Raw genomic sequence first — 25,915 nt, 5'->3', positions numbered from 1 at the left:
CACCCTCCACAGCACTGTTGCGCTCAGCAGCAGCTCTGCCAGCCCCACAGAGCAGCCCCCACCAGGAAGGGGTTCGCGCTCTGGGAAGCTGTGACAGGCTGGTGCCCATTGTTCACCCCTCACTGCTTCAGCTGCTGGGTGGGGGCAGGACCTAACCCCCACCCCTCAGTCTGTGCTCAGGGCAAGCCCCGTCCTGGCAAGAGGGGGCTTACTTTAGCCCCTGGCCCTGAGCACAAGCTGAGTAGGCAGACCCTACTGCAATGACAGTGGCCTGCGACTGAATACCCCTCCTCCTGCCAGGGGGGGACTTCCCTGAGCACAGAGAGGCTGCTGGTACTGCAGCAGGGTCTGCCTGGCCTGGTTGCCACCACCACTCTGTGCTCAGAGCCAGCCCCCTCCCAGCAGGAGGAGGCTTATTCAGCCGCTGGCCTCAAGCACAGAGCAGTGATGGCCAGACCTGGCAGACCCCACTATGGTGCCAGCAGCTGAATAAACCCCCTCCTGCTTGGGAGGGGGCTGGCCCCGAGCACATAGAGGCCACTGGCACTGCAGCAGGGTCTGCCCAGTCTGGCTGCAGCCACCACTTAGCCTGTGCTCAGGGCCAGTGGCTGAATAAGCCCCCTCCTGCCAGAAGGGTGCTGGCCCCGAGCACAGAGTGGTGGCAGCCAAGCCGGACAGACCTAGCAGACCCCTGCCTGGTGCCAGTGGCCTCTCTGTGGCAACAGGGGGCTTACGCAGCTGCTGGCCACTGGTACTGCAGCAGGGCCTGTCTAGCCGCAGCCGCTGCTTGGCTTCTGCTTGAGGCCAGCAGCTGAATAAAAAGCCCCCTCTTGCTGGGAGGGGACTTGCCCCGAGCATTGACTGAGCGGTGGGGCCGTTCAAGCTCTCTCAGGGGCCATGGTGGCCTGCTGCTGGGGTTCCTGCTGATGGGATAGAGAGGGGGAATTAAACCCCTCCCTGGCTGGATTCCTGCCTCCGCCTGTCCCTGCTCTGGCTGGGGAGCAGAGGGGTGAGGCCAGCCCAGACAGCATGCCAGGATGCTGGGGGTCTCTGGTTTAATTTAAACCAGCAACAGGTCTGGGGACAGACATTGTATAAACCGGTTTATCTCAAACTGGTTTGAGCCATTTTGAAACTGGTTTATGTGCACTGCATGTCTGTTGTATTACAGGTTTAAACCAGTTTCTGATCACTTAAACAGGTTTGTGTGTGACATCTGTGCCTAACCTTACTTGTTTACATATGTGAACTGACTTATTGGTCCCAGCCGCTTTCTAGTGGTTCACATCTATCCCAGTTGGCTATCCTTCTGACCTTCTCAACCCATAAGCCAAGGATAGAATGGGAACAGAATCTTCTTGACCAAGAAGAACTCTAAAGGTCATTCTTCTTCATCAAGTTTGAGGCACTATCTTAGGTCACTGTAAGGGAAGTTTGCATTGTCCTTGCCTGTGTTGTACCTCCTCTGGAGGTAGAAGAGTTTGGACTTGATTCTGCAAATGTTTATACAGATTTAACTTTATTCTTGTGACTGTGTTTAAGGAAGTGTTTTTAATTCCTTTTAAAAGTTTGTTCCACCCAAACTAAGATGTGATCTACCACTATGCTGATTTCATTTAATAAGTGTAGAAGTGAATCTACTAGTCCATGAACTGCCCACTAATTGCAGGTGCAATTAGCCTTAATTACTGTGTTGAAATATCTATTAATTTTCATGATTAGATCAATTCCTGTTCATGTCAGTGAGAGTCCAGTTATTTCAAGCTAAGGAAAGGGGATATGAAGTTGAATTGGGCCCCATATCTTTTGGTAAAATGATTCATGTTCAGAATGTTTTCTAAAGATTGCTATTTCTCAAACAGCAGGAGACCATTATCCTGTAACCCCATTAAAATATAATCTCTTTGCTAGCTACGTTTTATATTTACATAAACATGAACAATATCCAATTTTACTCGGTTGTTTGACACAAAATCATAACACATGCGATACTTAATTTTCAGTAATCTAAAACCAGCTGAATGAATTACATGCATCTAATACATATGAGATTTTCTGAATTTTTTATTTCTAAAAAAATTAGGTTTAGTAGTATTTGCTTCTAGACCATCAAAATCTCTTTATGGACACGATAACGATTAAATCATTCTAAATAATTTTTCATTAAAAGTCATATTTAAAGGTTTTTTCACAACCAGTTTCAGCATTACAGACGTGAGTTTTCCATCTTGAAAAATATGAAATTATACTTTTTTTGAGGAAAGCTATAGTCTCAGACAATCTGTTTAAGTTTTGTTAAAACAGAACTTTTTTTCCTCCTAGCATTCTTTGGTGACTTGTTTTGTGTACCAAGATATTAGTTTGGATATGCCTTTGTCTGATTCATATACTTTTGATCAATTCCAACTCATGCCCAATTATATTACACTAAATTAACATAATTCAACAGATGTTGATATTTAAATGTTTTCTGGCATTCACATCTTGGACAGCTGTCTTAGAGCTTGGGGAAAAGGCAAACATTTAGAGTTAAATGCTGAACATATGCTTAAATTACTAATTAGAAACAAGAAAAAACAATGCATTATCCTTTCTGAGGACAGTAAACCTCTACTACAGAATCTTTTTAAAGACTTTTGGTTCACAATTAAACTCCGTGGGTCTCTGGAGACTGTGTGTTACGTATACTGTGGTATTGGATTTTATGTGCAATTTGGTTTGCTAAAAGTGATACCATTAGAGACTGGATTCATTCAGGTGAATTGCAGACAGCATTTGTGCTTCAATAAGCTTCAGAAGTTCTGGAAAAAGGTGATAAGATAAGTAGTAGAGTACTCTACACAGTGATAAGATAATCCGCTGGCAAAAGAAATTATTATTTTCTCATCCATAGTTAGATTTTGCTAGTACTCCTTTAAAACACATGTGTCACTCCTATTTTAAAATTGTACTTTGAACAGATTGGCTTGATTTGAAAGGAGTTTGACAGAGTTGCATTGTTCTATCACATCTGTTTAACATTTAATAAAAAGAAAATAATGTGCATAGCTCTTTGTGGTTAATGTAATGGTCTTCACATTGGAGGAGGCAGATGCTGCAATCTGTGTTATGTTGATGATGTCATTTTTGTATATGAGTGTGAGGAAAAGAGAGCTTGTAAAGTGACTAGATAAATAGAATGTGAAATTTTAGTTTCACCTAAACAGTTGATGATTGGAAGGCACATACTCATCTTCATCAGAGTTAGGGACAAGTGTGTTATATTTTGTGTGTAGTGTTTTGAATGTGTAACAATAAATGCAGTATTATTTTGCCATTTTTAATTCGCATACAGTGAAAGCAGATTAATATAAAAGAATTAAATACATTCTGCAGATAAGCCTAATTACAGAATCTTTCATATGTTTTGCCAGTCAAGAGGCTACACATCTTTCTATTAACATGAAAAGAGTTTTTACTCGTTTAACAATTGCTTGTGCATTTCTGAAACTTAGCATGAAAGCCTGAAACCTATGGCTAACTTCTCAATTGCAAAATTGTTAAAAAATTAGGATTAATGTAGAATAAGTGCAAAGCAAACTAAGTACCTATTTTTATTAATTTAGCGAATTCATCAGTTTTGTGCATTTTAGTCTTCTAATCCCAGGTGATATTGCCTATTTGGTCCCAGTATTTTTATTTGAAAATACTGGATTTCAAATTGATTATTTTTCTACTGTAGTTATGTGGAACTTTCTTTTCAGATAATTTTGCACCTACTGTGAATGAGTTAAATGTATTCCCGTTGCCATTTTATAACATGTGTTCTTATTACCAACATATCGTCCATGGGAAATTTAATGTGAATTTGAATACACTGACTATAGTTACGACATTTACTCTATACATTTTAGAAGAAAGCTGGAGTTAATGTTTAATATGTTTATCGGCTTCCTAGTTCTTTGCTTACTCAGCACCCTAGAATGTAAATCTTCCAATTAACTACTCATTCGTTTGAATTACTTTATATTTCCACTGAATATATTTCCACTGTGTGTATGAACCACAATATCTACAGCAGGTTCTGGTGTAAATGATTAGGTGCTATTTAAGCATGTGTTAGTTGTTACTGTAATCCAGGTGTAATCAGTATCTTTGTCCATATAATCCTTGCTTTAAATCATTGGGGTCTGCTTTTATCTAAGTATCTGCCATTCTCCACTCAATGGGTTTGGGTAGATGTGGATTGCCCTCACTGACAGCCTAAGCAAAAAGAGCTCAGTGCTGTCGTCTTCCAAGAAAAAAAATGTTAGAGAAATATGGCATCGAATTGTTCACCAAGAAAGCACCTGTCATACTGAAATCAGTAGAAACGTTGGCTGGCATTCTGGCACTTCATGTTGACACTGACTGCCCAAATCACTACCAGGCACAACTTCTATATAGCTTTCTGTAATAAACAATAAAATAGATTCCAGACATTGATTTGACCTAAAGCCAGACAAATCCAATCACACTGAGTGACATCTACCTCAAATATTCCAAACAAAACATTACTGACTTTTTTTTAAGGAAACCTTATGCTATAGTACTAATACCAGGGGTCTATCTAAATCCTCAGTGTTTAGCCATTTTGATCACTATTATTTGTTTTCATCTATTTGACAGAAGCACTGACCTTAGAGCAAGGATGCATGTTTTCACAATCCACAAGTATTCTTCTGTGGATTCTTCACATTATCAAACTCGTCTTTGTTGGCTGACTTCTGGCTGGGCAGGAAGCTTATTAGTTTTCAGTAAGACATACTAATTACTATGGGGATGCCAATTGTTAGTCATTAAAATTGAGACCAGGCATGGTGCCTAGGATCAAGGAAATCTCCAACTCCCTTCCAAAGAAGGATCCTCAATCTGACTGGAAAAGAAATGGGACAGGAGGAATTATAGAAGCTGGTGCAATTGTCCTGGCCCACAGGACAAAAGGAAGGCTTAGAGAATTAATTGTGTGGCCTTTCTAAAAGTGTTAGTATATATTTTCTATGCAAAATATGTCTTTTGCACCTTGTTACAAAGGTACTATAGGACTTCCATAGTTTATCAAGGTGATTTATGCACTTGAGGCAAGATTTGAACCTTTTTTGTTATACAAGAGTAAGAAAACGTACTCACCCAAACTTGCAGCTATAATCAAGGACAGATCTGCTTGAGGATGGTGGGAATTAGGTGGCAGGTTTGTATAAGTCCAAAATTCTGGAGACCTACTCAGACTGAATCATGGAATCTTTTGTAATTCACTTAACTGAACAAAAATACTAAGGTGATAGGGGGCTTAGAAATACCTACATGACACTGGGCGCATGTACTTGTGGCCATATGGTGCCTTTGTTACTGTGCCATCATTTAGTACTTCCTTTGCAAGTACTAAAAGACAGCGCAGTAACAGCCCATATTGCACTATGCTGGCCGTGTACAGTTTTTTCGGCCACAACATTGCCATAGACATATGCTATAACAAGGGAGCCTGTTGCTACAGTGATGTAGCAGCAGCATCACGGTTTTTGCCAATAGATGCTACAGCGCCATAGCGTCTTATGTAGATGCGCCCACTGTGTAGAATGTTAATTTCTCATTTTATGGTCCTTGTTTTTCATGAGTCAGTAAACACCAGTTTATGGATAGCAAGATAGTCATGTTAAAATAGTTTTAAAAAAATACATTTTTGGTTTAAGCACCTGCTAGCAGCCTCACGGTTCTATCAAGAATGGAAGGAAGTATTTTCCAGTGGAAGGGCATGTGTTCCTGTAGATACTCTGTACTAAAAGGCAGTATATGCTATGTAACCATGTGAGAAGTGAAGTTTACAATACATTGTTTTATATTAACCATACTGGAACAGCGGAAGTATGTATGTAGCCAGATTAGTCTTATTGTAGAAAGTGGGTTATATTGCATACCTTCATTTTGAGCTCTTTCATTGGCTCTCCAATGTGTTTTGAATCAGTGAATCCAATTTGAGAAATATTTTAAATGTATTTTGTATTGTATCATTTCTGCCTCTACCCACCACTACTCCACATACCCTTTTCCTTTTCAAGTAGAACTTTGTCTTAGTGTATATTCTGCAGTGCTTCATAACTGAGATAAGAGGTTATTCACTGATCTCCTCCACGTTTTATTAATGTGTCCCAGCCTTCCTTCATTGAGTCACTCTTTCAAGACCTTCTGAGTTATTATTGACTTGATAAGTAGAACATCACAATGTCTTATGAAAGACTGTGTTTTTAAGTTACACAAGGAATGTGCCAAAGCTTTGGTATTTTTGTCTGTCAGCTTTGGAATGAACATGGGGCACCTATACACATGCAGCGAGGCTGCTCCAATGCTCTTTAATTAGTTGCGATTCTACAATTGGAGCGTAACTACTGCAATCCAGCAGACTCCAGTCACTTGCATCAGTGTCCCCGTGCTGAAAAATGGTAGTGGGGGTACTTTATCTAAAGCTCATTCGATGAACTTTAGTTAAAGCTTCTCTGCCACCATTTTTCAGTGCAGGGATGCTAATGCACATGATGCTCTGGGCACTGTAATTAGAGAGGCTCTCAGAGTCACTCTAATTAATGTGCCCGCCCCCTAGCATGTGTATAAACACCCCTAGAAAGTAAGTCTTTTTAAACTGAAGCAATTGAAATTTAGCTTGTGTATCACCATTATGAATGGCTAAAATAATTTAAATTGTGTAATTAAGAAGCTGTCAAATCCTTCCAAGCTTCCAGAGGGTTCATTCTGTCTCCATTAATTCATACATGACTATTTTGAGCCTGAGAAGTAACAAAGGGATGGAGTGGCATTTCCTTTTAATAGAAATGCCTGTATGTCCTTTTCTAAAAGCCGAATCAGTCAACTCCAGTCTTACTACCATCTCCTTCTAAAGGGCTTCACTTAGTATTGTCAGCCTGTGTATTAGCACAGCATCCAATGATGATAAAATTGAAGAGTTCTACAGCCATCTGCAGGAACTCATTGGATACTGTGACAGAGCAGTGTGTTGCTTTTTTACAGAGGATTTCATTGTTCAGGTTGGATGAAAGATGTGTTAATTACAATATAATGGACAAAGATGGATTCAAGTCTTTAAAGCATGTTCTAACAATCAGTTTTGTTTTGAAACTTTTTTTTCAACGTTGTGGTATGTATAGTGTACAACATAGTGGATTATTTTCAATTCAGCAACAAAAAATCCCTTATTTTTTAATGAAAAATGCTAACTAAAAGCTCAAGCTATGTCTAAATTACATCAAACTGTCACCACCATCACTTATAAACGATCTGGGCAATGTTGGAGGTCTTAAATCTAATCTGGCATACAGTTTGAAACCTAAAAAGAAATACAAATATACTATGAGAAGACTTGTGCAGTACATGTATGAGCATTGCAGACTGGTAGTGTAATGACAGTAGCCAAAGAACAGCATTATAGCTTGTTAGGAAGGAGAAGAATATTGAAAGGAAAACAATGGGAGTAAAGTGACCAACAGAAATGCTAGTAATAATGAATAGCCTTACTAATATATTTATTTTATAAATGATTTATGAGAAGGGTACCCAGGCACCCCTAAATGAGATTGAGGCCCCATTGTCTTGGAGTTTATACTAGTATAGATGAAGTGTGTCTAATTCTTAAAACAGCTCTGTGAAGTGACTCTGGAATAATTCACACTTCCCTAGTGATATAAATGAAGACTACCTGATTGCTTTTGGAGGGTTTGGGGTTTTTTGTTTGTTCGTTTTTGTATTTGAAAAAAATGCATACTGAGATTAGTAATTTCCCCAGGGCCCCAAAGCATATACTTAGCTGAACTCCATGTAAATAATATAGATTCATAGATTATAAGGCCAGAAGGGACTTTGGAAGATCATTGGGTCCAGCCCCCTGCATCAGGCAGAAAAAACCACTGTGGTCAGGTGAGCCCAGCAAGGTGACCATCTAGTCTCCTCTTGAAGATCTCCAGGGGAAGCTGAAGAATTCTAGGTCCCTCAGTTTTTCCTCATATGGCTTGCCTTACAAATATCTGCCCATATGGGTGGCCCTTCTTTTGACTCTCTCAAGCTTTTCCATGTCCTTGTTAAAGCATGGTGTCCAGAACTGGATGCAGTACTCCAACTATGATCTCACCAATGCTGAGTAGAGTGGAAGAGTACGTTTTTTTGTGGTTTTGCTGGAAATGCATCAATTGATGCATGCCAGAGTATTATTTGCCCTACTGGCTACAGCATTGCTGGCTCATATTCATACTGTGGTCTGTTATTAACCCCAGGTCTCTTTCGTTCATGGTGCTGGTCAGTTTGGTGCCACCAAGCCTATAGATGTGTAGGGGGTTGTTCATCCCCAGGTGGAGCCCTTTACATTTCTCAATGTTGAACTTCATCTGGTTCCGATCCACCCAACTTGCTAGCCTGTCTAGATCTGCCTGTATCTGTAGCCTGTCTTCAAGCGTGACCACGCTTCCCCATAACTTGGGTGTCATCTGCAAACTTGGCCATTGAGTGCTTCAACTCCACATCCAAATCACTGATAAAGATGTTGAAAAGTACTGGACAAAGCACCAACTCCTGTGGGACGCTACTGGCCATTTCTTGCCAGTGTGACACAGTGTTACTTAAAGTTACCAATAGCTCAAATCGAGAGTGAGACCTTAAAAAGGGGATAAGGTAAAATACCATGTTTATTGGTTACATGAAGCAAATACATAAGCTTGGACAAACCAGCCATACAAAGACATACACAAGCATACATACAAACAGACATACAAATAAAACCACTCCAGTAAGATATTATAGTTACCAGCAGATGTTAATCAATATTACCACTGGATGGCCGGGTCCAGGCTTATTGAGGGTGATAGGAGCAAGGGAAGAACAGACATGTATGCCTGTGCTCTATGAGGTTGGAGAGAGTGGACTTCCCATCTTGGCTTGCCTGCATCTCACTTTTATAGGGATTTCAAGTTTTTGTTCAGCATTGGGGTTTTTCCATGCTCAGTCTTTAATTAAAAGTTGTTTTTTCTTGTTATCTCAACTTGAGGTCATTCCAGTAAACTTTCTTATCTCCACTGAAGCATTGTATAATCGGTCTTGAAGCAGTGTATCCTTTATCTTGAAGCACTGTGGAGTTCAAATGGCAGGATATGCAGAATTTCTTCTTCTTTGCACCTGATCACAGACAAGTTCTTCAGCCATCCATTAATTAGTTTACTGTCTGGTAACTTATATTATATATTGGCTCCTTGTTGCTTACACACTCAATTAAATCTTCTGTTTTCTTGCAAATAGTTACCATTCTTTCACCATTCACCCTTTCATACAGACACTCACGTACACAAGGCATATGAAGTTTATGTACTCAAGTCAAGCAGAGAAATGAGCACAAAATGGAGTTTTAGTTGTTCATACAATCATAGAGGTACTATTATAATTTAAACATAATAACTAATATTCAAAAATTCATACTACAACAGATCCGTTCATTAGGACTCTGAGTCCTGCCCCACCACCAGTTTCTCACCCGCCTGACTGTCTCGGAGTTAAGCCCACAATTCTCCAATTTTCTTGCGAGGACATCGTGGGATATCAGATCAAAGACTTTTTGGAAATCAAGGTATCCAGTGTCAACCTCTTCTCTCTTATCCACGTGGTGAGTTACCTGATCATAAAAGGAGATGAGGTTGATAAGACAAGACCTGTCCACAATGAAGCCATGCTGGCTGTTGTTCAGAATTACTTTCGGCAAGCTTATCACAGATAGACTCCTTGATGAATTTTCCCAAGATTTTCCCTGGGATAGAAGTTAGGCTAATTGGCCTATAGTTACCTGGGTCCTCCCTCCTCCCCTTCTTGTAGATGGGCACAACTTTGGCTGCCTTCCAGTCCTCAGGGACCTCTCCAGAGCACCACAAGTTGTGGAAGAGTTTCACCAAGGGTTCTGCAATTACTTTGGCCAGCTCCTTCAGCACTTTTGAATGAAGTTCATCTGATCCTGCTGATTCTTATATATGTCTATTTTTTTAAATTGATCACACACCAATTCTATGGCAATAGTAGGAAGGCAGTCATTCCTACCCTGCTCATTCTGTACCCTACCTTCCATGATTTTCCCCTTGGCCCAGTGAAATGCCGAGGCAAAGGAGTCATTCAGGAGTTCACTTTTCTCCTGAGTGCTGGTAGCCATCTGTCCTGAGTTGCTGAGCAATGGCCCCACACTCCCATTTTATTCCTCCTGTTCCCTATGTACCTAAACAAGGACTTCTTGTTGTCCTTGATTCGCGTTGCTAATTTAAGTTTAGTTGCCACTTTTGCCTTTCTAATCTGTTCCCTTCAAGTGCAGGCCAGTTATTCATTAACTGGGATCAGTTTGCTAAGGTTTACATACTTTGTTAAGGCTTATTACCCTTTTTTCCCCACTTCTAAAATTCATGGGACCTAGGCTTTACAAGCTTTGAAATGGGCAGCTTTGTTAGTTTCACCAAATATACCATTACATACTGTATCCTTACAGAAAATGGGCCTGGAGTTCCTACATAATGAAGTGGTTCATATCCACAACCAATATACAGAGAAGCAGTTCGTTACAATGTAAGTAATGGTTAACACACTGGAAGTGGCTTTGTATTAAGCAAATTAGGCATTTATCCAATAAGCATGTAAGTGGAGGTCACTATATTTAGAAGTTCCCAATATCCTGGATCTAGTCACTGTCCTATTCCACTTTTCTGTGACTGAAGTGAAAGTTACATTTGGGGTGAATTTCTCCTAAGTTCAGCTGAATGACAAGCGCAAAGGTAAAAATACCTGGGAGTATTATATTATAACCATAATTGGGAAAAGAAAAGTAAACAAGATCTGCTTTCAGTGTTCCATAGATCATGAATGTAGGGCCTCTTTCAGAGGAAACTGGTTATGAATTGAAATGCCAACATAAACCTGAAGGACACTTGAAAGAATTCCAGTGATCATAAAAATCAGACTAGTTCAAACTCTGGCATTGACCTGTTCCAATGACTTTAAGATGTAAAAATTCCTAATTGTAAATGAAAAATAGGTGATCATTGAAAATATTGTCTCACTGGGAATACTGAGGGGGCTGAACAAAATGAGTTTTTTCATGGTATCAGTATGAATGACATGGTTCTTGGGGGTAGGAGGGTCGAATTTAAACAAGTATAATGTCATCATACCTCATGAAATGCCAGTTATGAAGTGAGAAAATAACAGTGAGGAAGAAGGTAAAGGACATGGTGCATGGATAACGTTGAGTAGTGCGAAGAGAACGTTTACAGCAAATAGGCATGAACATTCATTGGGGGGTATCTCCACTAGGATAAATACAGCAGTTACTGTAGTATAACATTATTAAAGCACATGATTTGGGGAATGTTTTTCTTGTGCTAAGTGTTCTCTCTCTTTTCCCCAAGCTTTATGCATTATTGCATGCCCTTACATACAAAGGTGATCTAACCCCTTTGTATGTAAGGAATGGAAGAATACATTTTGACAATAGATTCCTCCATTCCATTTTTTGTGTAATATGTTGAGGCTTGACAACAACAACATCAAATCTTGGCCTCCTAGTGTAAGTTCACACCAGTCTGGCTTTAACAGCCCTCTTACTTCCCTCTGCCACAACTTTGCCGCTGCTGTGACACTTGCAGGCCTGCTCCACTGTGGTGCAGCTGATGCCCTGTCTATGCTTATATTTTTCTTATTGACAGTGAGTGTTCTTGCCAAACGCCAGGGACCATAGTCACATCTGTTTGTCTCCCGAGCTTGTCTGAGGCTGCTTGGGAACACTTTTTATCCAGAGGGCAGCTTTAACTAGGCCTAATGCTCTGAAAAGCCTCTATTTGTAAATGCATACAATGAGGCGACATGTTCCTGTTGTCTTTCCTTAAAAATTATTCCATTTGACACTGCTTGCTCCAGTCCCTGTCACCAGCATATCAAAAGCCAAGTTTTCAGGCAAGGTGGTCTTAACAAGTTTTATTTTTTTCCCCAGCAAAATGCCTAGCTTTCCATGCAAGCACTATTTATAAATGATAGCTTGCAGCAAGCTATAGATAAGTAGATAGAAATCAGGCAAATAGCTTTCTTCCTCTTTGTAATCCTTGCATTTATGATTTAATGTTAAGAAACATAATATTGAATCTAGACAGATTCTTAGGGTCAGAGTACTCCCTACTTCTCAATAACCATATAATAGGAATTTAGAAATGTATTGTACATGAGCTGTTATTTGTGTTTAGAGCAAAAATGTAACATCTTGCCTCCACTAAACTGTAGGCTTTAGAATAGAAATAGTTTTGTCCCTTCCTCTTTAAAATGTAATGTTTTGTCTTTTAGTGATTTAAACCAGCAATAAAATGTTAGTTGTAAATCCTTTTGGAAATAAATGCTGCTTTATAATTATTTTTAGACCCAGATACAATATCTGTTGTTATGAGACTGGATTTCTTAGTTTAATGAACACACCAAGAATTTGGGTTGGCTCTATAGAATTTTCCTCAAAACGACAACAAAGAAATATCTACTCTCACCTTGGCTAGTGATCACGTTGTAGTGCTTTGCAAAGACAAATGATTCATTTATGCTGAAAGAACAAGGTTGCCTTTCAGACATTCATTGATTTTAAATTAAAAAGTAACTGCTATGTTCTATATGAAGGGTGACGACAATAATACAGTAGTCCTAACTTAGTGTTAGTCGTTGCAACTCTGTTCTCTGTGTGCCTGAAGGAAAAGTTGGGAGGCCTGATTAACAGAATTTTGCTGATCAGTAATCTCTGTCTCAATACAGTGTACCAATAATCAGTTCTGGATTGAATTACTCAAACCGTTCTCCTATAATTCAGGTCTGCAGGTTCAATTAGCTGACTTGATTCATTTTTATCATCATCCAATTTGTATATCTCCCCCTCCATGTTTGCCACCTTCTCTCCTTTTGTATAATTCCAGAAGGAAAAAAAATCCACATATTGCATTCTGCTAAGTATGAGACATGTCCAGGAGATGTAATGAAATTTGGATTTGGGGGGAAACGTGATCTTTATTTCATATTCATAGACAATTCTGTTTAATGAAATAAAATATACTTTGGTGAATTCTGAACATTTTCAGTCTTCCCTGCTGCTGCACATTAATTTTGAATGAAAAAGGATACATCAGTTTATAAATTAAACCATATATTTTTAAATTTTGATATTTGCTTCCCATTAGTTTGTATTCAAATGTTTAAGAGCACAGAGTGTGATTGGGTTGTATTTTAAACAGAGAGTAAAATAAGTGGTCTATTTAAGTGAACCATTTTTTGACAGTAGTAGTTTTCTCAAGATTCCTAAGTAGCCTGGTTCTCTAACATACGGTGTTCTCAATTTTAGGAACAATTTTAGTTTAAAAAATAAAGCCATATTACTGTACCATTTAAAAAATAGGTAAGTATTGTGCCCAGAGTTATTTTAACTACGTACACACAATTTGTAATTTAAAACCTGTATACTTAATAAAAACTTTTAAAAAATATTCCCTTTTGAATTTTTGTTTCTCTTATGAGCTTTTTTCCATAATTATGAAATATTTTATTTCTCCTCATTTTCGTATGTATTATCAATCACAAAAAAGAAAATTAGCCTATGAGTGAAAAAATTCTGGTAAATGCAGGTTATGGAAGGCAAGTCAACATTAAAATAAAAAGTTAAGCTAAAGCAGTGCCAAAGAACTGGCACAGTAAGTTAGAATAAGGTACACATTTGTGCAGTAATTACAACTCTTGGAGTATTTTCTTTTAAAATCACTTCCTTGTTAATTTAAGAAGTCTTACACCTTTTTTGATTTAAAAAAAAAAAAAGATTATTAAATGATTAAACGTTAACCAGTTGCAGCCAAGCAGTGGGTGTTTACTTTTTTCCAGTGTTATTCAGAAAATCTATATATTTGCTTATAGCACATAATTAATTTGTTATGCATTAAATAATGCTGTAGCAAAAAGAAACCATGTAAGTGCAAGTAAGCAAAATTCATGAAGGCTAAGGCTTTGAGTGGAAACATATTACTTTGCATTGGCACCAACCTACTAGAAGTAGTTATCTCGCTTGTAATTTATCAAAATTCACTACATTTTGGCTAAAATTATAGTTACTTAGTTTTCCCATGCATTCTTTAATGTTTAATACATCTCCATAAATACCTTCCCTTTTTCCCCTCTTTAGTTCTCATTCGCAGAAATAATTCAGGCAGTAATTTTCCTACTAAAGGAATAACACGTTACTTGCAGGAAAAACCACAACTATTATTCCAGTTTAACAGTGCAAATCATGTTAAATTCCCCAATTCAAGATATCCCTATTGACTTTTTTCTGGGGTAATCTGACAGCCAGTAGCTGGTTCAGTCCATTAAGAAGAATTGGCTATTTGCCACCTACTGTAACTGCTTAATTTCACCAGTCCAAAAATATAAGCTAATAATCGTTTAATGGGCACAGCAACATATCCAACAATCACTATGTCATTTTCATGCTCAGCCAGTGATTAAAAAAGGAAATATCAACATGTAGGGCAAGACTATTTCATATACATCTTAAAGAGGATCCTTTTCATGTTACCCCGTGCATTCTTCATCTTTCTTTAAAATGAATTGATAATACTTTTCCTGTAATAAATGTTGTTCTGACAGTAAGGCATTAGTAACCAATTGATATCCTACCAATGATATTGTGATCTCTTTTGATAATTAATCTTAGTTATTTTCCAGTCAGAAGCAAGCATGTTTTATGTTGAGGTAGAAAGATTGCCAGTTTTGAAAATTGAAAAGCATTCCTTTTATATTATTCATTCCAGTAACAATTTATGATGCCGTTTTTAGATGCTGAGCGCTTGTCAACAAACATGATTATGTTTCAATATAAACAAGATTGGTGACTTCACTATGCAGCTCCATCTTTGTTGAGAATGTTTTGATTTAGGTTCAGATTGTATAACCTGTGTATTTATGTCATTTTCCACTCCTTGTTAATAGTTTTCTCTGATAATTACTTGCAGACAAACAAGCTTACACTTAGGATCATTGTGTATGGGAGATGTCAAACGGAGAAGGAAAGCTGCACCCCTGCCAGGACCCACAGGTAATTCATTTTACTGTGAAGTTAAATCTTCAAGGTACATCGGTCAGTAACCCTGCAAAGTGCATGATAAATTCATCAACTCTTCCAATAGCCTCAGGTATGTGCTTTAATATTTAGAAATACCGAGCATTTGAAGGACAGTTGAGTCAGTTGATTCCCTAATCTCTTATACTAAACCTTTTCAAATGTGATACTTCTTTAAGGAAAAGTGATCTCTTTGCCTTTGATAAAAATGTTAGACAACAGAGTTTCCTATTCATGTGCAGTCAAGAATACAAGGTTGGGAACCTCGTGTCTCTTTTACGATGAAGATTGTATGAAAAATAAAATAAATTTAGAAAGCGACAAATGTTGGGCAAACAATTGAAAGTTCGGAGTCAAGAATATGACAGATAGCTTCAAAATAAGTGCAGCACATTAAATGGCTAACACCTGCAAGTGCATTTTCTGGAAGGCTTTTTACAGATGCGAGGTCACAACCATAGCATGCATTTTGCTGATGTCACAGCTGGGAAATTACTTTTTCAATACCTAACTGTGATTTATAGGACTCTCCATTTGTTTATATTAATTATATATGTGTACTCTATTTTATATGTGTATGTGTATCTTTGTGTTTACATCTGCAGTTTGTCTTCATGTATTTCTCACAAATATGTATGATATGAATAATGTAGCTATTGCTGTATTAGCATATACTTGTGGTACCTTATACATAGGATTCTAAAATTTAGTTCAATCCTAGATAAATATTTTTAGAGTAACCTAATGTTTGCATTTCAGTTGAATGGCCCCCTGAATATTTCAATGTTTCAAGTATCAGTGACAGAAACAGACCAAGAACAATCTCAGAAATGCTATAAAAGCACCTTAGTGGCAGCAGTATGGAAAAAGAAAATGCCTGGGTCAGGTCCTAAGACTCTGAACATATGTGAAGTGAGAAGGAAAATACTTAATGGCTGAGGAGAGGATAATATAATTATTTCTACAAGGTGATTTTGACTTAACAACTTGCAAGTACCACAAAAAGTCATTTTTGTACAGAGTAGGTATACAGTATCAGGAAATTCATTTTATTATGCATTTTACCTTGGACTTCCAGTGTCCACTATTTTATTTTTACAAGCTGACTCCCCTTCATTATTTGCAAAGGCAACCTTTTGATAATGAGGTCACTCAATATTTTTTATAAGCATTCATTCTTTTTCTGAATACATGGCTACATCTTCGAAATATACAAGATATTCCCCCCTAAACACTTTGTCTTATATTTAGAGGAAGAAATACAACATCTTTAAAAAACAACAACAAGAAGCTTTGTATTTGCTTCTGTTTAGTACTGTAAGTTTATCCCTTTAATTTAAGCAGAACTAGTTCATTTTGTACTTAACAGAAAAATGGAAAATTTTATGTTGGATTATAATCACATGAAAGGATTTTCTGTTTGAATATTTGTGGGTTTTTTAAACAAATATAAACCTTAAAAATATTAAGTCGTACCATGTTGGGGATACAGGTATGTTCATGTACAAATATTACAGAAATATATTGTGATAATCTCAACAAAATCCATCATTTTTTCTTCCCATGGCTGAATTAATGTTAAAATCCTTTATTAAAAACATTTGCTACCACAATTTTAAAGGAAAAAACTTGCATACCAGCAAGAAAGCTAGATTAGAACAAATGACTAATATGCTTATTGGGATTTCTTTTTCTCAAATATATTAAATAGTTAAAACATAGGAACCAAAGGACCGGATTTAAGCCCCCAAAAATTATTTGCAGACTTTTTTCCAATTAAATGCATGTGGACAGTAATCACAGTAGTGTTTCTCTGCAAACCAGGAGAAACAGTCTGTCAGTGTTTTCTCTGCCTCCTATTTGAACATGGTTGTGAAAGCTAAAGGCTGACTGTAGATCAGTGATCAACTATATAAGCTTTATTTTGAGGTTTGATACACGTGCTACAAATTAGTAAAGCATGACCTTGTGTATCAGCCAGGTAGGTGAGGGAAAACAGTTCGGTTTCATAACCCCAATCTATGTTTACAGGAGAAAATTGCTTGGGTACATGCATTTCTATAATAATATGCATGGTATGTTGAAAATCTTTTCTTTTTTTTTTTTCCTTTTTTTTTAAATATTTGAGATAGATACTACTGGGGAGAATCACTGGTGATACTAATTAGGTATTGAAATATGTTGTGTGTATTTTTATGAATAGTCAGGTTAGCACCTGCTCCAGTACACACTTTCCGATATCTTACAAAGCTGTAGACCACTGTAGCTAGCGGTGTTATTGGTTAAACATTTATTAATTGTGACAAGAACACCCAATTTATTTCAGTACTCTAGCTTATTTACTGCTCTTTCACCTTTGTATTTTGTATTGAAAAAGTAAAATGAATATTGATAGAGTTAGGTATTGATTTCTAAATTTATAGCCTGTTCTCAGCCTTGAGTCAAAGTCACATACCAATAGGTTTGTGTGTATTAGTAACAAAGGATGTAGATTTACTCTTGTAGCTATGAGAAACTGTTGAAGCAAGAAAGTTTAGCTGCACAGAGCATTTTATAGTTTGAAAAATGTCATCTGTAAAGGTGAAGTAAAGCCACGTTGAAAACCAGTGAACAAAATAAGAGAAATGCTATTAGATATGGATTGCAGGGGAGACTTACCAGCTGACAGCAGAGGCAATTATGTCCTATTCTTCTGTTTTTACTACAATACTTTTTCTGGGGTTTGTGCATTTAATAAAGCCTTTTTTGACATGTCATCTACTTAACTAATCCATTTACTAAATTAAACAAAGATTCACTGTAAGTATGCATTGCATATTTTTTAAACATGACTTCTGTTTCTTAAGAATCAGAAATGCATGATATTATACATAGCAGTCGACTAGACGTTTTCCGGCCTAACTTCCTCTAAAGAAATTGATACCTGATATTTAAGCCACACTGTGTTCAGATGTGGGACAATGTTGCTCTGAATTACTTCACGTCTTCTAACCACCTGAATAGCAGTGCTACTTAGTATGACGCTCTGACATCTTTCATTGCAGTTACACAATGCACTCAACTTTTTTTTTAAACTTTTCCCTGTATTTTTAATTATTTGGTTTGTCTATCAGAAGACATAACCAGACCAAAACCAAATTCAGTATTTTTTTAAAGTAATTGCTAGCAATCAAAATATATCTATACATAACATGTGGAAGGGAATCAGCAGAGCATTATATCCCTAAAATGTATGCATTTGAAATGTTCATAACAACTTCAGTGAACATTTGGTGTTTGTCCATTTTAAGTCTCTAATTAGTTTTGTCAACCTAATGTAAACTGAATAGGAGTTTCATTCAGTTCTGTTCCTTGAATTCTAATCTTTACTTCCCTACAGCTTACCTTCTCTCAGCTCCCCAAGTTATCCTCTGATCCCCATCCCATTTACCATAACCTTTGGATTCTCATTTTTTTCCTTATATTCCTTTAAATCCTCTAAATTGTATTAGGGAAATGCACGCTATGCTTACCATACACATTCTGTTTGATATTGGTAGGTTTCTATTAACTTAAGTTACAATTTACAGACTAGAAATTTCATGCAAATTAAAAAGAAAAAATGAAGACAAATGACTAACTCTACAAACGTTCATCTTAGAAAGATGAAACAGCTTTATTAAGTGTAAAATGTATATACGTATAGAGCACACCTATATAAAGCATCAAACAAAATGCATCTAAAACCATGTCGATTATTTTCCATAAAAGCAAATTTCAAATTTTACTGGACTTAGCATTTGCCATAGTTCAGACCGATACAATCTGAAATTACTAAGATATGTCTCATATTAAAAATGTGCTTTAATGAAAAATTTGACAGATTCTTAATTATAGCAGAAGCTCTGAGCACCGCTATAATGCTGTCATGACTCACTTTAACAAGGTAATCAAAAGGCCAAATGTTTTCATTCCTTTTTTAAAATTGCCAATGGAGCAGCTAAGCAAACTATTTTGCTGATGCTTAATGTGTCAGTGATTAAAAATAAGACCTGAATATCTGCAGTGCCTAAATGATTATTTGGAAAAGATTGTGATTATACTGTCATAACAGAGGTTGTCCAGGCTAAGCTTGTGATGAAGGTCAACTTTCTTAGGCATTTATAGATAAAAAGCAGACTTGCCTTACCTGGATAAACTAGAGGTAAATTTCCCAAACGCTTGGGCATGACTTGTTATTCAAACTCCACATAATTCCCTGTGTGGAAAATTTATAATTTATGCCCTCCATCTTAGATCTGACATCTAAGTGATATTGCTTGTCAGTATGGGCAAAGTTTTGATTAATTTTTGTTTGCCCCAGTGCTGCTTAAGTTTCTTGTATTCACAGCTCTGGAGACTGAAGTTCTTTGTATGTACACAGAACAAGTACAACACTTTCACCAACAGTGGAAGGTTCTCCATGGTGTGTTGCATTATGCTTTATCTATGACTTAGGGGTCAGCCACCTGTAATGGTAATAGAGCAGCCCTTGCCTCACTGATGAGAAATCAAGCAACGAAAATTGACTTTTGTGGGGACTACATTAACATTTTTTGGTATATTCCCTTTTCTCTGTCTCTGCTTACTACCATATTTATACATTCCACACTACCTCAGCATGAAGCCTGTGGCAGATGGCAGTGACATTACAGATGGTAAAAAACTTCAAAAGACTTTTAACACCAGAGGTAACTATCCTGAATGGTGGGCAAAAATTATCTATTCTGAGCCTAATCCCCTACTTTAAGGCTCTCTCACATTAAGACACAAAATCTACTACCACACTTGTAAAACAAACTGTAAAGAAAAGGAAAGAAGAGATAATTATCAACAGCCGTGAGGAGCTGGCAAAGGAGAGACGAGTGCCCCGGGAGCCATGGTTCTGGAGCAGCTACTCCGTGAGGCTAAAGCAGCTGCAAGAGGCCAGAAAAGGAGCATGAAAGGCGTGTGGTGAGCCAAGGAGTGGGGATCAGTGTCCCAAGCCACGAGAGGCAGGGCGGGACATCCCCAGCAGCGTTGAGTGAGTGGACACCTGGTGATTAAACTCAAAAGACACTGGCCAGAGAAACGCCACGGAGTAAAGTGGCATTTGCGATGAGGGAGTGATGCTGTAAAAGGGCTAGCCAGAAGAAAAGTGCCTGAGCCCTGATTGTTAGGGTGTTGACTTTTTTTTCTTACTACTATGGCCTTCTTTTTATTTGTGGCTGTGGTGCCTGCTGTGCCCTTGTCTCCACGGGCCTGCAGAGTTTTGCATCAGGTGGGCAGAACCCCAACTGAACTATTTAAAGGGGAAAATCCCCCAGACAGATCAGTATCCCTTGGACAGGGGATATCAGCCCAGATGGGCATCTGTTCTTTTTGTTTGCTTAGAATACTTTATTTTGTTGTTGTTATTAGAAGTCTTAACCATCAAAGAAAGAGAATATACAAAAAGCTCTCCCCTGACCACCCACTGGACTTACTTGAGACTGAAGAAGTCCAGCAGTCCATGTCAATTTAGTTCCGTCGAGACAGTTATCTAGAAACACACAAGCTTGTAAAGAAAAAAAAAAAGAGAGATGCCAGTTAAGATCAAGATAAACAAATGGCAGTGTATCATCTGGGTGGCACTAGGCCAGGATGTAGTGGAGGTTGGAGCCCCAAAAGAAACCTACTTTGAGTGATTGTCGTCCAGTGGTGGTGAGAATTACCACCTTCCAATTGTTATCATCCTAAAACATCAAAATGTGGCAGGAAAAAGTTGGGACCACTGCTACAGGAAACGAAGCAAGTGATCGTGTGACCAAAAGTCAGAGTCGTAAAGATACCCAATGGCCATACCTGTGACTTTATCTGGGCCCAGCCATGACACAAACATTTGTAAAATTTCTACATTGTTAGAACACAAATCTAGACATGCTGATCTTTCCTGTCCCACTGGCTTCTAGTCTTTACTGAAAACATATTCACAAAGTTCCTGTGTCTTAAAAAAGCTTTCAGGGGAAAGGAGATGATGAGACAGAAACAGTATTTCCCTTCTCAAGGGTTTGCAGGCTTTGCACACAAATTGTCCCTATGCCATTTTGTTCAAGTATGGCACTTACTATTCATTTGTGGAGGTTCTCAAGTGGATACTTTTGCCCAGAGAGCCTAAGCCAGCCTTCATTGCTTTCCTCTTAAAAAATTATTGTTTCAGAGTAAGGATTGGGGGTCACTACCAGAACACACAGTCTTTTGCCATACATGTTAGAGTATATCACGGCTGGTTAGCGTAAAGAGATTGACAACTCCATGCTTCCTCTTCCCAAAAAGAGTAAGAAGAGTATGGAAACAAAAAAAAAAAAAAAGAAAAGATCCTCTCTCTTGCTCTTGCTCCCTCTGTTTCGCTTGCTCGCTCTCTTGCTCTCTCTCACTCTCTTGCTTTCTTTCCTGATCTTACCTCCTTAAATGAGCTATCCCTTTCTGGCTTTTTCTAGAAATGACATTGATCCAAAAGATTGTCTGTGGAGTTATTTGCTTTGCTTTCAGGAGACTCATCTCTGCTTTGGGCTACTAACAAGGACCATGAGCCAGTCCAGTAGAAAATACTGTCCCATAGCCAGTGACAGGTCAAGTCTATCTTTAATTTTTTAATTAGTCAGTTGAGGTTTTAAAATGTAGAGGGGATAAAAGTCCACCAGGACTTTCTCAGAAGTCCCCATTTTGCTAAAGCTTATGCATGGGTTCTTAGACTTGTTCTCTGGGATAGTTGTTCCTTCTCTTGAAGGAATACGAAAGCACCATTTCAAATAAATAAATAGCTGCTATACAATATGCAAAAACTGTTTCCTTTAAATATTGTTACCATTCTAATTTATTTTTTAAAGAAAGAAATTCAGCAATTTGTCAGATTTCTGCATAAAGTTTTTTATTACATTAGGACAATAAAAATAAGCATTTAAAATATCTAAAAACATTTCCATGATCTGAAATTGAAAAGGGTCATTGATCAGGTAAGTAACACAGAAAGGTTCAGAGATCTCAATTTTTTTTCTGTAGATAAAGGAACTGTTTAATGTGAAAGCTTTGAATAAATATTTTAATATCTGGAAGAAGGCATTCACTCTTGCTTTCTAGTGTTAAGGTCCAAGATGTTGATTTCTGCAAACCTGAAAAAAAGCTCACAGCTGTGTATCAGTATGGCATGCTTAGGCATTCTGACATCTTCATTACTGGCAGATAGCTCTTTGGTCAGCATCAAGTTTGCATATTTAATTCACAGATTGACATAATCATCTGGACTCGATGATCTCCCAAGGTCCCTTCCAGCCCTGATGTCTATGAAATCTATGAAAATTTCCCCAACCATTTGAATTATAGGAGCAAGGTTCACAGAAATGAAAACCAGTAATTAGGGTACAATGTTAGTCATCTTCAGATAGTAAAAATTGATTACAAGCACCTCAGCAGATATTTATTTTTGTTATAGACCCTCCCCCAAAATAGAGTCCCTCACTTCCCTCCTCCTTCACTATATCTTGGCCAGAAGTCTTGGAAGTATTTTGGTTCTTTCATTTTAGATTTTCTTTTTCCTCCTTGTAGTTAGAGCAGGGGCAGGCAATTATTTTAGCTGGAGGGCCACTTAACACATTTTGGTGAGTTGTCGAGGGCCACAAGGGTAGCCCTGCCCCCTGGGCACCATCTTGGGACCAGAAGTCCCACCCTTACCCCCTGATCTTTGCCATTAGAAGACCCTCCACTTCTCCTGGAAGTACTTCTTGGGGGAGGGTGCCATCTTGAAACCAGAAAAAAAAGACAACCCATATAATTAAAAAAAAAAAAATCTACTATAACTTATTTTATTTAAAAATATATATTTTTGTCCTGATTTATGTGTGTTTGCACAGTATATCTTGAGTTGACTGCATAATAGCTCAAAATACAGTCTTCTTCATGTATATTTTGTGTGGTGGGGTGTGTATGTGGGGTATGTGGTTGGAGTGGGGCGTGTGGGGGGGTGTATGGGGGTCTGTTTAGGGCGTGGGTGTGTTTGGGAGTATAGTGGGGTGTGGAAGGGTATGGAGGTGTATGGGGATGTGGGAGTGTGGGGAGGGTGTGGGTGTATGTTGAGGGTATGGTGGGGGGTGGGAGGGTGTGGGGGAGGTGTGTGTTGAGTGGGGGTCCTCAGAGTCTCTATAGTGTGTGAGTCCCTGAAGCTGCATGTGGTGGCAGCAAGTAGGGCCAGCCCCATAGCATGTAGCACCCACGCTCCCACCCTAGTCCCTGGCCACAGGTGACAGCCTAGCAAGCAGAGCTGCACCTCCTACATGGAGGCACCAGCTTGTAGAGGGGCAGTGAGAGCCAGGGCCTACGAAAGGTGCCCCACAGGCCAGATGGAATTGCCTAGTGGGCTAGATCTGGCTTACAGACCATATTTTGCCTACCCCTGAGTTAGAGCACTGTTAGTAACATTCTTAATGTACCATATAACAGTACTGATGTATGAGTAGGTAACCTGTAGTTTTGGTTTTTGGGGGGTTGTGTGGCCATTAATCCATTCCTTCCTTTTTAAAGTGAGTAGTTAACTTTAATTTTTCTGAAAGCCTGTATCTATTCACTTTCATACTGTATAGACAGCAAGTTTCCTCATGTTGTCTTGGCAATCTAATTTTAACCTTGTCCTGAATGGATCAGCTCGTGGGATGATAGTTAAGTCTCCATATTTTCAGTCCTTAGTCTTTCTTGCTGAAATTATCAATTAGGCTAACAGTTTTATAGGTGATTTTGGTTGGAAAGAGCCAGTATGTCTTGTAAAGGGAGGCCATGTCTCACCGGTCTACTAGAGTTCTTTGAGGACATCAGCAAGCATGGAGAGCAGAGTGACCCAGTTGATATAATGTATCTGGACTTTCAGGGAGGTTGGGGTTTTTTTTCTCAAAGGGTCTTAATGAAACTAGGCTGGCATAGCATTCATAGCACTTGTCGATCAACAACTAGGTAAGGGACAGTAAACAAAGAGTGGGCATAACTGATCAGCCCTCACAATGGGCTCCAAAAATTTGTGCTGAGGCCTTTGCTGTTTAAAGTATTCATAAATAATTTGGAAAGGGAGGTGAATAGCAAGGTGGCCAAATCTTTGGATGATGCCAAATTTTTCAGGATGGAAAAATAGAAAGCTAACCATTTAAAATTGCAAAAAAGTTTTATAAAATTGAGTGAATGAGCAACACAATGGCAGTTAAAGTTTAATGTGATGTACAGAGAAAAAAAATAATCCAACATGCACATACACAATGATGGATTCTATGTCAGCTGTTACTACTCAAGAAAGAGTTGTTAGAATTGTTGTGGATAGTTCTCTGAAAACAATAACCTAACATGCAGCAGCAGTCAAAAGATGCACAGGATGTTAGGAACTATTAAGTGAATTGAAAACAAAACAGAAAATGCCATTATGCTACTGTATAAATCCATAGTACACCCGCAGCTTGAACACTGCATGCAGTTCTGTCCCCTCTCCCTCGCCCTCTCCCCCCTCCCAACTTCTAAAGGGATATAGTGTAACTTGAAAAGATTCAGGGAAGGGTGTAAAGGATAATCAGGGGTATGGAGAGGCTTCCATATGAAGAGAGATTAAATAGGCTATAATTTTGCAGCTTAGAGAAAAAGCAACTGAGGGGGAGATCTGATAGAGGTCTTAAAGAAATCATGTATGGCATGGTGAAAGTAAATAAGGATTTTTTTTTTTATTTACCCGCAATACTAGAACTAGGGGATATGCAGTGAAATGATTCAGAAGCAGATTTAAGGCAAATGAAAAGAAGTTTCTTTTCACACAGTGTGATATGAACTTCTGAGATTCATTGCCACAAAGTATTGTAGAGACTGATAATTTAACCAGGTTGAAAAGGAGATTGGACAAATTTATGCAGGATAGATCCATCAGTGGGTATTAAACATTGTAGTTAGTGCTACAAACTACAAATTAAGATTTCCTAAGCCTCTGAAAGCAATAAGATGTAAGGGAAGAGGAAGGACAAGGGGTAGATCAGTCTGGATAGACCTTGCATATTTATTCTTCCCCTCAATATCTGCTCTCTGCCATTGTCAGACACAGGACACTGGGCTAGGAGGACTTGTTGTCTGATCCAGTATAGCACTTCTTATGTTCCTATGATGTAAAGTCCTGTCCTCTAAGGCCTGGTCTGAAACCACAGTTTACTTCATGTACATCACTGGACACTCATCAAAGGATAGCAACTTTTCCAAGTTTCCAAGTTTTTCTTTTTTTCTGCTTTAGAAACATTGCCTTAGAGGTTCTGTTTTAGAAACACAGCAGTGTGCCACTTGCTATGGTACCATAAATGTGGAGTAAATGCTGTCCTGGGTCATTCCATTAGACCCAAGTACTGAAGTGATCTTTGGCACACAGAAATCCCCCACCTGTACACAAGTGGGACTCTGCCACCTCTCTGGTTCCTTCTCTTTTCATCCATCTTCAGGTCTAGACACTTCCTTGTTAGAGCCTATTTAATGTGTCTTCATATGGAAGCCTCTTCATACCCGTGATTAACCTTGATGCCCATCTCTGAACCTTTTTGAGTTCTACTATATCAAGGGTTGTCAACCGGGGGTATGTGCATCCCCGGGGGTACTTGAGAAGGCCCTAGGGGGTACGCAAAGGAAGGTAGGGATGGAGCGCCACTACGCATTGTGCTGCGCAGGCGTTGCCCACTCAGCCAGATGTGGGCAGCAGGGGAAGCTTCC

The 25,915-nt window shown here is 38.5% G+C and overlaps 1 protein-coding gene across 1 annotated transcript in view; it reads left to right on the top strand.

Moving 5' to 3' along the window:
- The window catches only part of GPATCH2 (G-patch domain containing 2), a 211,755-nt gene that overhangs the window by 171,531 nt on the left and 14,309 nt on the right, over positions 1-25,915 (top strand). Inside the window, exon 9 of the mRNA XM_019549481.1 lies at positions 15,063-15,145. Coding sequence (XP_019405026.1) covers positions 15,063-15,145 — 83 coding nt within the window. The remainder of the gene's footprint in view (positions 1-15,062; positions 15,146-25,915) is intronic.

Source organism: Crocodylus porosus, unplaced genomic scaffold (genome assembly GCF_001723895.1).
Source record: "Crocodylus porosus isolate Cpor-Errol unplaced genomic scaffold, CroPor_comp1, whole genome shotgun sequence".
NCBI classification, from domain to species: domain Eukaryota; kingdom Metazoa; phylum Chordata; order Crocodylia; family Crocodylidae; genus Crocodylus; species Crocodylus porosus.
Note: the sequence above shows the minus strand (reverse complement) of the source record. Positions and strands in the feature narration are given on the sequence as shown.